Source organism: Eutrigla gurnardus, assembly GCF_963514095.1.
Source record: "Eutrigla gurnardus genome assembly, chromosome: 7".
Lineage (NCBI taxonomy): Eukaryota > Metazoa > Chordata > Actinopteri > Perciformes > Triglidae > Eutrigla > Eutrigla gurnardus.
In genome coordinates, this window is record NC_139921.1 from 24282147 (window position 1) to 24292535 (window position 10389).

The 10389-nt window shown below is 47.9% G+C and overlaps 1 protein-coding gene across 8 annotated transcripts in view; it reads left to right on the forward strand.

The window, feature by feature from the left end:
- The window catches only part of tnika (TRAF2 and NCK interacting kinase a), a 52561-nt gene that overhangs the window by 17809 nt on the left and 24363 nt on the right, over positions 1-10389 (forward strand). For 6 of the 8 annotated variants that reach the window (XM_084013725.1, XM_084013731.1, XM_084013728.1 and 3 more), the window contains exons 3-4: positions 7931-7987; positions 8904-9032. In XM_084013725.1, the coding sequence (XP_083869851.1) occupies positions 7931-7987; positions 8904-9032 (186 nt within the window). The remainder of the gene's footprint in view (positions 1-7930; positions 7988-8903; positions 9033-10389) is intronic. The other 2 variants (XM_084013726.1, XM_084013729.1) reach the window with 1 other exon arrangement.

The window sequence follows — 10389 nt, forward strand, 5'->3', positions numbered from 1 at the left end:
TGTTCCTTTAAAGAAAAGGTTCAATGAGAAAACGCACAGCCATCTATCTAGTTAGACTGTCTCTCTCCATATATATATATCCATATATATATATATATATATATATAGATATATCCATATATCTATATATTCTCCCTCCCAGAATGCAGTCATTTGAGTCTCACCACTGGCTGCACCACCCCTGTGCTCCTTTCTGCACAAAGAGAGCTCATTTATCATTCTGGTCATCAATGCTTGCTGTTTCAGTAAATGCAGTTAGCGTGTTGATGTGAATGAATAAAGAATACTATATGGTACTATGTGGTAGCATTAGTGCTAATGGGGATGTGGCTCGGCTCGGCTGTGTGTGTGTGTGTGTGTGTGTGTGTGTGTGTGTGTGTAGTGTGTAGCAATGTTGTAGTTGTTTACCGTCTCGCCGTGTTATTGCTCCCTCTATTGCTGTGTTTTTGTTGTCCCCCCCACACACACACACATCAATCTCTGGAGTCCTCATGAATGAACTGTGAACCGTGACTGAGGTGGATGTTGCCTGTAACCGTGGAAACAGCAGATGTGCTCGTTCCGCCCACATGCAGCGACTCTCTCTCTCTCTCTCTCTCTCTCTCTCTCTCTCTCTCTCTCTCTCTCTCTCTCTCTCTCTCTCTCTCTCTCTCTCTCTCTCTCACACACACACACTCACACCTGGCTCTGTGCTCATTAGCCTACATCCTCTCTACGTCTTCCCCAAGGCCACGCGCCCCACATACCCACAATGCACTCCTGCCACCAAGACCAGGGTCAATTAGCCATGCCTGATGTCAATAGCAATCTGTCTCCCCCCCCGTGTTAATTGATGGCGTGCACTGTAAAGAGCTCTTTAGTCCAGGTTACTTCCCACCGTGTGAATTCCTGCTCATCAACAGCTCAGCCGATCACCTATACCAGCTGACTCTCTCTCTCTCTATTCCCTCCGTCCTTGTCCATGTGTTTTATTTCATCCTCTTAGCTCCTCATGTTCAGCTCTCTCTTCGTCTGAGCACCTTCTTTTATTCATGTCTTCCATCCATCTTCTCCCTCCCTCTCTCTCACCTCTCCAGTGTGTACAGTAAATCACGCCCGGCTGTTCACTTGACCTCCAGAGCTGCCGGGGCGTGACGCCGTTGTGCTGAAGCTGCTGCGTTGCCTCCTCCTCCTCCTCCTGCTCCTCCTCCCTCTCTCTTACACCGTCTCTTCCGGCCGTCTATCTGCTCGTCCTGCAGATGTTGTAACATCTTTTCTTTCTCCACCCTGGAGACGTTTAGTTTGATTTGAAGTGAGCGTTAAGTAACGGAGTGAATCAGTCGGCGCATCAGAGACTTAACCGCGTGGAAATGAGCGCGTGAATCAGCGAGGTGATGTGTTTGTGTGTTTGTGGCGGCGGGGTCGGGTTTTAGAGGCTCGCAGCTGTTCGGTCAACACGCTGGCGTACAGTTCATCTGTTTATACGTGTGTGTTTGTGTTAATCTGGGTCAGCCCTCAAATGCCTCCTATAAATAAGCTTGGACACACACACACTTGTCCATCCGGCGAGTGGTTATCCTGTTAGGGTTGATTTATTTCCATCACATCAAAGGATGTATAAAGATGAGACAAGCTTTTACAATGTCCTGACCTCTCTCTCTCTCACACACACACACACACACACACACACACACACACACACACACACACACACACACACACACACACACACACACACACATGCATACATACTGTATATAACAGCACCACACACAGTGGAGAGACAGACTTACTTTGTTAGTTATGATCAAATGTGTTTTCCTGTTTGCAGACTAAAGTTCTTCTTGTTTTAAGTGGGTTTTGTGTGCCGGCCGTCAGGATAATTTAGTGAATCCCTTCTCCTTCCCCCGGATTAGCCAGCCTCCTGAACATTTGTTTGTCTGCTGCCTTGTTAATTAGCTTGTTGTACTGTGAGCGAGCAGGTTAATGAACAGCCGCTGTTAGATTCTTCCATTCGGAGTGGAATCAACTCGTCCCATCTCCCTCGCCCTTCGATAAAAGCCCTCCGGACTATATTCTACAGATCATTGCTCTCATCTCTCTTCCTCTCGTCTTTCTTTCATCGTCACCTCCGCCTCTCTTTCTTCCCTCCTGCTCCTCACTGGCTCTTTATATCTTCTTCCCCTTTTTTTAAACCTCTTCCCGTCTCAATCCGTCTCCCTCCTCTCTTGCTTGCTCATGTGTGAGTGTGAGAGCAGCCTCGGGGTGCTTCTATATATTTCCTGTGCAGTGCAGTACTAGATTGGAATGGAGGCCTTTGTCACTTTTATTTACCGCCTCACTGACTCCACAGCAGCGTGTGTGTGTTGGTCTGTGTGTGTGTGTGTGTGTGAGCAGGTGTGGATGCAGAATGATTGCAGGGGTTTGAACAGCAATGAGGTGTGTCTGGTAGTATTGCCCCCCTTTCATTTCCTTTTATTTCTTTGGGCTCCTTGGAGCAGAGTGGTGCCGCATCCTTTGTCAGCAGAAGTGCTGAGCATGCTGGGATTGAGAGCCCACGGACTCGAACCGCTGGGTGTTTACAAGCAGGTGCAGACTGAAATAGCGGTTTTCTGAGACCACAACACAATTGAACCACTGTGTGTGTGTGTGTGTGTGTGTGTGTGTGTGTGTGTGTGTGTGTGTGTGTGTGTGTGTGTGTGTGTGTGTGTGTGTGTGTGTGTGTGTGTGTGTGTGTGTGTGTGTGTGTGTGTGTGTGTGTGTGTGTGTGTGTGTCTCTCACAGTCGTGGGCAGCATCCCTGGAGGATCTGCCTGTCAGAATGAGACAGAAAGAAAGAACAGTGCACAGATTGAAAGCCCAGGGGTATAGCCCACTTTCCCCCTATGATACTGTTACCATGCCGACAGGCTCTGTGCCAGGAGAGCATCCTTAGATGCCATTCAGTCACTTCGTTCCGTGTGTGTGTGTGTGTGTGTGTGTGTGTGTGTGGATTACCATGACGGCACAGATTAGGATTATGGTGTGACCCATTTCCTTTTTACAAAGATTTGGCAACACTATCTGGTAATCTGTTCCTAGTTTGGGGTGTGTGTGTGTGTGTGTGTGTGTGTGTGTGTGTGTGTGTGTGTGTGTGTGTGTGTGTGTGTGTGTGTGTGTGTGTGTGTGTGTGTGTGTGTGTGTGTGATTGAAAATGTAAAGAGCCATGCTAATGCTAAATCAAACCATAATGCGTTCCTTTACGTTCGAGCATCTATTGGAAGTTGTAAAGGATTGTGAACTATAATCGAGGATAAAACGGAGATGAAGAAGGATGATTTTAACGTGAGTTGATTGTTGCTCACGTTAAAAGCCAAGTCTGGAATTCCCCAGGTTCCTTGAACATGACAGGTAGAGCAGGTTTCCATTTCCATGGAACAGTTTGATAGACATGGGGAGCCACCCAGATTCATATGGAGCCCTGCAGATTTTTTAAATAGTCCTATTGATGACAAAAACATATCCATGAACTTCTTCTATGAAGCTTCTGCAAGCAGTTTTTTTTTAATCCAAGTGAAATGAATCCAAACCAGTGGAAACCAGCGGAAACTCTGAAATCAATCTTAATATGGTGGTCATTTAGAAATTGCCCCCAGTAATGAGATTTGTAGTTAATGGGCTAAGACATGCAGAGCCACCGGTGTAGGTGTTTTTAAATTCTGCTTTACGTCTTTTTTTAATCATTCGCTCGGCCGTTTTTGGGGTAAATTCCAATGGTTTCCTCTGACCTTGCAGCTTGGCCGCACAGTGAGCACACACTGAGGACAGATGCACTGTGAAATCCAGCTCTCTCACCAGAGTGCTCTTCTGCTCCCTCCCCCCTCCTCCCTCCTCCTCCCCCAACCTCTCCTGCTAAATAACAACTTTCCCACATCAGGATAATAGTCTCTTAGACCCCGTCTTCTTCTTCCTTTTTTTTGTTTCCGTGTGTGTGTGTGTGTGTTTAAGTGTCGTGCCCACTGTACTCTGACCAGCCAAGACGGTTGCTAGGCTACGACAGGAAGTGTCCTGCATAGTGAATGTGTCCGGGAGGGTGGAGGGGGTGGAGCTTTGGGAGTGTCTGTGTAATTGACTTGGCAAGGGCATGGACACACACACACTTACAGACAAACAACAGACACACACGCTGGAGGGGCATTTCTATCTCACTGAAACCACACACACACACACACACACACACACACACACACACACACACACACACACACACACACACACACACACACACACTTACAGACAAACAACAGACACACACGCTAGAGGGGCATTTCTTTCTCACTGAAACCACACACACACACACAGACACAGACACACACACACACACACACACAGACACACACACACACACACACACACACACACACACACACACACATATCCACCAGCAGGTTGTGTGAAGGCAGTGGCAGGTACGCTGGTCTCGCCTAACCGGAGCTGCAAGCTGAGAATGATGAAGAGGTGCTACCCTCTGCAGCCTGTGGTGTGTGTGTGTGTCTGTGTCTGTGTGTGTGTGTGTGTGTGTGTGTGTGTGTGTGTGTGTGTGTGTGTGTGTGTGTGTGTGTGTGTGTGTGTGTGTGTGTGTGTCTGTGTGTCTGTGTGTCTTATACACACAGTCCTCACCTTCACTGTGGCCTGGCAGGTGTAATTAATGAGAATTCTGTGTTATGTGTGTGATCTTTTAGACACTATAATGACTGTTATCAGCCTGATTACTCTTCCACGTAAAACAGCTGCAGATCTGAGGGATTTCTCGCGTGTTAAAAATAAGCTTTGATTGATTTTTAGCTCTGCGGCTGTACGATCACAGACTCATATTACGCCAGAAAGGACACGGGAGCATTCCAACTAGTTCTGAGACGATAAGCAGATTGACAGAAAGATACATTTCCCTGCAGTTTAGATAAGAGATTCTTCGATAAGCTTTAGTTTTTTCTGCAGGTCAGAACAAGCAGCTCGAGAATTTTATATAGAGAGAATGAATCCCCAACTATTTGGGTAATGAAGAACGGTTAAGATGAGTCGATAACCGTAACTCGAAATAGTTATTGCATTTCATGCAGGACATTTTTGAGATTTTGTGTCCACGCGCTCACGTTTCCATACGGAGGTTTTGAAAGACACCGACCTGCAGAGTAACGACTCCCTCCATGACGCGGCCGCCTGAAGGCTGATGGGAGATCAGCTGGGTGTCAGCTGGCTGCCTCCATCACGCCATCCGAGCAGAACCAACGTAGTCAATTTGGTCTGTTATCGCTCAAAGACACCTGTGTGTGTGTGTGTGTGTGTGTGTGTGTGACAGATGTTTTTAGTCTCATATTTGATCAAAAATACTTCTGCAGGATTAAAGATTGGATTGGAAACACGTGACGATCATTTCCTAGACGTCCATTTAAAAATGACACACGGCAGCTCACAGATGTGTTGCGTGAAAGCGTGTGTGTGTGTGTTTTGCAGAAGGTGCTGGATGCATTAGCGAAAGCGGAGTGAAAGGGGGAGTCCTCGGCTTGTGACACATTTGCTCGTCGAGCTTGAACGGCGCTTCGCTGGCGTTGAGTTTTCGCGGCCGCTCCTCTGAGCTGCGAGGCATGAGAGAGAGAATCCAAGGATGGGGGGAGGGCGAGAGACATCTAGAGGTTGGAGTGCAGAAATAACGAGAGGCATAAAGAGGAGATTGTTAGAAGTTAAGAGGGTTAGATAATGAGGGAGAGAATCAGAGGGACAAGAGAGCGAGGCAGAGTGAGAGAATCCAGATCTAGGTCAGAGAGGAGGAGGAGGCTCCGAGAGCTCCTCGTCTAAACGGCGGATCAACGGGAGAATGGCTTCTTAACGAGCTGGAAGGAGAGAAGAAGGACGGCTCAATCCTTAGAAGACTGTGTGACACCCTCACTTCCTCTCTCCTTTTATTATTTGTCATGTACAGTGCTGCAGCAAACACTTATTAGCTAAGCTGAGCTAGGCTAGGCTAACCGACTCCTGGCCCCATCTCCACACTTACCTCTCATCAAACTCCCGGCTAGAAAGAATAAGTGTATTTCCCAAAAAATGTCAAACTATTCCTTTAATCTGTGGATTGCTTGGTCAATCGCTGGATTGATTATTTGTTCTGGAAGAGTGTAATATACTCCTCACTAGTTCCCAGCGTCAGGATGAATTAATTTGCAATGATACCAAACGATGGAATCGGCGAGTATTTGCCGCCGTCAGCCTGATAGATGATTGATGATGAATGGATCAGTCTCCACACTGATCATTTATCGTCCGGTGTCAGGTGGCTGAGAGCCGTGAATCTTTATCCAGCTCTGATGATTTCCATGTTGGACACATTCTCTCTCCGTCTCTATGTGCACTTGGCGGAGTAAAAGGGAGATCTTTCTAGAGTGTGTGAGTGTGAGTGTGTGTGAGTGTGTGTGTGTGTGTGTGTGTGTGTGTGTGTGTGTGTGTGTGTGTGTGTTTCTGATTTGTAAGTGGCTGTAATTCCTTTGTTGCTCTCCAACAAAGCCGGTCCTTGTGCTCGTGGAATTGGGGCAGTCTGATCCTAATGAGAAATCCCTCTTCAGTCTTTCCAGCTCTTTCACTCTCACAGAAGCTGGCCTGTGTGTGTGTGTGTGTGTGTGTGTGTGTGTGTGTGTGTGTGTGTGTGTGTGTGTGTGTGTGTGTGTGTGTGTGTGTGTGTGTGTGTGTGTGTGTGTGTGTGTGTGTGTGTGTGTGTGTGTGTGTGTGTGTGTGTGTTGTGTGTGTGTGTGTGTGTGTGTGTAAAACCATCCAGCGGTTCTTAGTTTTGCATTGTGACACGTTGAATTATGACATCATCGCCAGCCGTTGAATGAGACATTTAAATGACAGTGCCGTCCTCTTGTGGGAGGAGTGTTCCTCTGAGAAACACGGTTGCTTCATCGGGGTTAAACAAACAGACGTTGTACCTGTTCCTTTTTAATTGACTTGAATTCATCCCGCTGTGTCCCTGATAGAGATGTGATCATATCATTACGTTGACCCCTGACCTCCTTCTTTGTGAAACTAGACTGGTAAAGGAACAAGTCAGCTGCCTACATGATTTTGCAGTTAATAAGTGTGTTTATTGGATAACCTCTGACTCGCATGCTATTGATCAAGTAAAGTGAGTTTTGGTGAGCCCCTGGGTGCGATTGATTGTTAGAATGACAGGGATAGAATGTGAAGCCTGTTAAATCCCGCAAATGAATCACAAAGCAATGAAAGCAGCATCTCTTTGCCATAATAAACAGTACGGTGTTTATTTAATCGTAGCATTCCCAGCCTGTTATTAGAATGGCATCCATTCCATTAAAGCCCTCAGGAGGCGTTCAAGAGCCAGATCCTTAATGCCACCTGGTTTATACTGTAACAATCCCACAGAAGAACACAGTCCTGCCTTGTCTTGAGTGCGTGTGCATGTATTTGTTTGTTTGTGTCACTGCTGCTAAGCCGTCCCGCTCAGACTGCAGCGTGCTAATCGCTGGATTCCAGACAGGTGGAAGTAATAGCTGTCAGTGGTTTCGGCGTCTCTAGCCCTGTTAGCTTCACTAGCTCATCACAGGCGCAGATGCCCCCCAGCTCCCCCAGGCATCTGCCTAGCCTCGATATTACACAACACAGCCTGTGGGTATTTCAAATTTGTTGGTCGCTTTCAATTGTCCTGTCGTGAATATTGAATGTCTTACATAATATGTTAATAACTCAAGTCGTTACTTCTTATATTTTATAGTCCGGTGGGAGTTATGGTGACGCCACATAGAAATGCTGTGAAAGTAATCATAGGAAAGTCAAGGTCACGTGTTCCTTTGGGGAATCGTGTTTCCTACAGGTTTCATTTGTACTGCACTGATACACATATACATGCATGAACTGTCTTCTTCCTCCGTCTGACCGTCTCTCTCTCTCTCTCCTTCCACCAGGGTCGCCATGTTAAGACGGGGCAGCTGGCAGCCATCAAGGTCATGGATGTCACCGGGGTAAGACCTACATACCATCCTCTCACGTGATTTTACCACCGCCGTCCAACATGTCATGTGATTGTGAGCGATGAGTGTGTGTGTGTGTGAGGAGATAGGAGATATTGCCATGGTGATATCAGCTGGAGGTTTGAGGACGATGGTGGGCCTCAGGCGTGTCTGCAGCAGCAGAGAGATTCACCGTTATGGTTCTATTTAGAGATCGTCCTCCGCCTCCGCGCCGGCTCCTCGGCTGCCGGCAGGAACGACGAAGGGATGCTGGAACAGCAGAGAAAGTGATGAATGGACGCCAGCATGAATGACTGAATACGGGAAACAAACATACGCAGGTGTAGGGGAGGAGTGAATGGATGAGCCAAATTAGTCAGAACAATGGATTAACAAATAAATGAAGGGTGTGAGTGTGCATGACTAAATCTGCTGAAACACCAATGAAGAAAACAAATGGCTGTATTAATTGACGCTTGAAAAAATGAACTGAAGGGCAAACGCAAGCTTAATGAGCCGCCGCTGTACGAAATCAGCTCGCCTGAACAAGCGTGTGTGTTTTCACGGCCGACGAACATTAAATTGGAGTAATCAAGGCATCGTTTTCTAACATTGTGCATAATGAATAAGGGATTACTTATTTGTAAGGACCAACTGCCACCACAAGCAACTTGTTTCCAACAACTGCTTGTGGCTCTGCGGCAGTAGCCCCCCCCCCCCCCCCCCCCCCCCCCTCCAGAAAACCAGAAAGTAATTAAAAAGTAATACTGTTGTGGATAATTTAGCGCCCAGCTGGGTGCTTTGCGACAACAGTTTCTGTCAGATTTTAAATGGATTAATTTTCTGCTGTATCGCCATCCCGTTAATATGTTTGGGGTCACAAATGGAGGCCGCCGCTCTAACGCCTGTTCTCTCTCCTGGCGTGCAGCAGGACGAGGAAGAGGAGATCAAATCAGAAATCAACATGCTGAAGAAGTACAGCCACCATCGCAACATCGCCACCTACTACGGAGCCTTCATCAAGAAGAACCCGCCCGGCATAGACGACCAGCTATGGGTGTGTGTGTGTGTGTGTCTGTGTGTGTGTCTGTGTGTGTGTGTCTGTCTGTGTGTGTCTGTGTGTGTGTGTGTGTCTGTGTGTCTGTGTATGTCTGTGTCTGTGTGTGTGTCTGTGTGTGTCTGTGTCTGTGTGTGTCTGTGTCTGTGTGTGTGTGTGTCTCTGTGTCTGTGTGTGTGTGTGTGTGTGTGTGTGTCTGTGTGTGTGTGTGTGTCTCTGTGTGTGTGTGTGTGTGTGTGTCTGTGTGTGTGTGTGTCTGTGTGTGTGTGTCTGTCTGAGTACACGTGGCCGCCTGAGAGGCGGATCTGGACATTCCTGGCATCCTCTCCCCGTTATCCAGAGGGGAGGAGGAGAGGGGAGGAGAGGGGAGGAGGAGAAGAGGAGAGGGAAGGAGAGGGTAGGGGAGGAGAGGAGGAGAAGAGAGGGGAGGAGAGGAGAGGGAAGGAGAGGGTAGGGGAGGAGAGGAGGAGAAGAGAGAAGAGAGGGGAGGAGAGGAGAGGGAAGGAGAGGGTAGGGGAGGAGAGGAGGAGAGGAGAGGGGAGGAGAGGAGAGGGAAGGAGAGGGTAGGGGAGGAGAGGAGGACGAGAGAGAAGAGGAGAGGGAAGGAGAGGGTAGGGGAGGAGAGGAGGAGAAGAGAGAAGAGGAGAGGAGAGGAGTGGGGAGGGTAGGGGAGGAGAGGAGGAGAAGAGAGAAGAGGAGAGGGGAGGAGAGGAGAGAGAAGAGGAGAGCAGCGGGAAGGAGAGGGTAGGGGAGGAGAGGAGGAGAAGAGAGAAGAGGAGAGGGGAGGGTAGGGGAGGAGAGGAGGAGAAGAGAGAAGAGGAGAGGGGAGGAGAGGAGAGAGAAGAGGAGAGGAGTGGGAAGGAGAGGGTAGGGGAGGAGAGGAGGAGAAGAGAGAAGAGGAGAGGGGAGGAGAGGAGAGGAAAGGAGAGGGTAGGGGAGGAGAGGAGGAGAAGAGAGAAGAGGAGAGGGAAGGAGAGGGTAGGGGAGGAGAGAGAAGAGGAGAGCAGCGGGAAGGCGGCCGAGGAGATGGTCGGACAGATGAACATTGTGTTGGAGTCTAGAGATGCTTGACTTGATTCATTCATGTGATCTCGTGACCCCCCCCCCCCCCCGTGGTCGCTGTGGAGTGTGTGACTGATTTTATGGGTTCTATTCTATTCTTGATGATGTGCATCATCTTCATCATGTCCAAGACAGAAAGCACTTATTATTCTGTGCACATGCGTCAGTAGAATCAAATGTATTTAAATCGGGACGATACAGTTAGAGAGTTTATATCTATTGTTTATTTAACTCTTGTCCCTAGTTTGTACATGAGCAACAAAATAATCAGCATAAGATGATATAGATATCATTA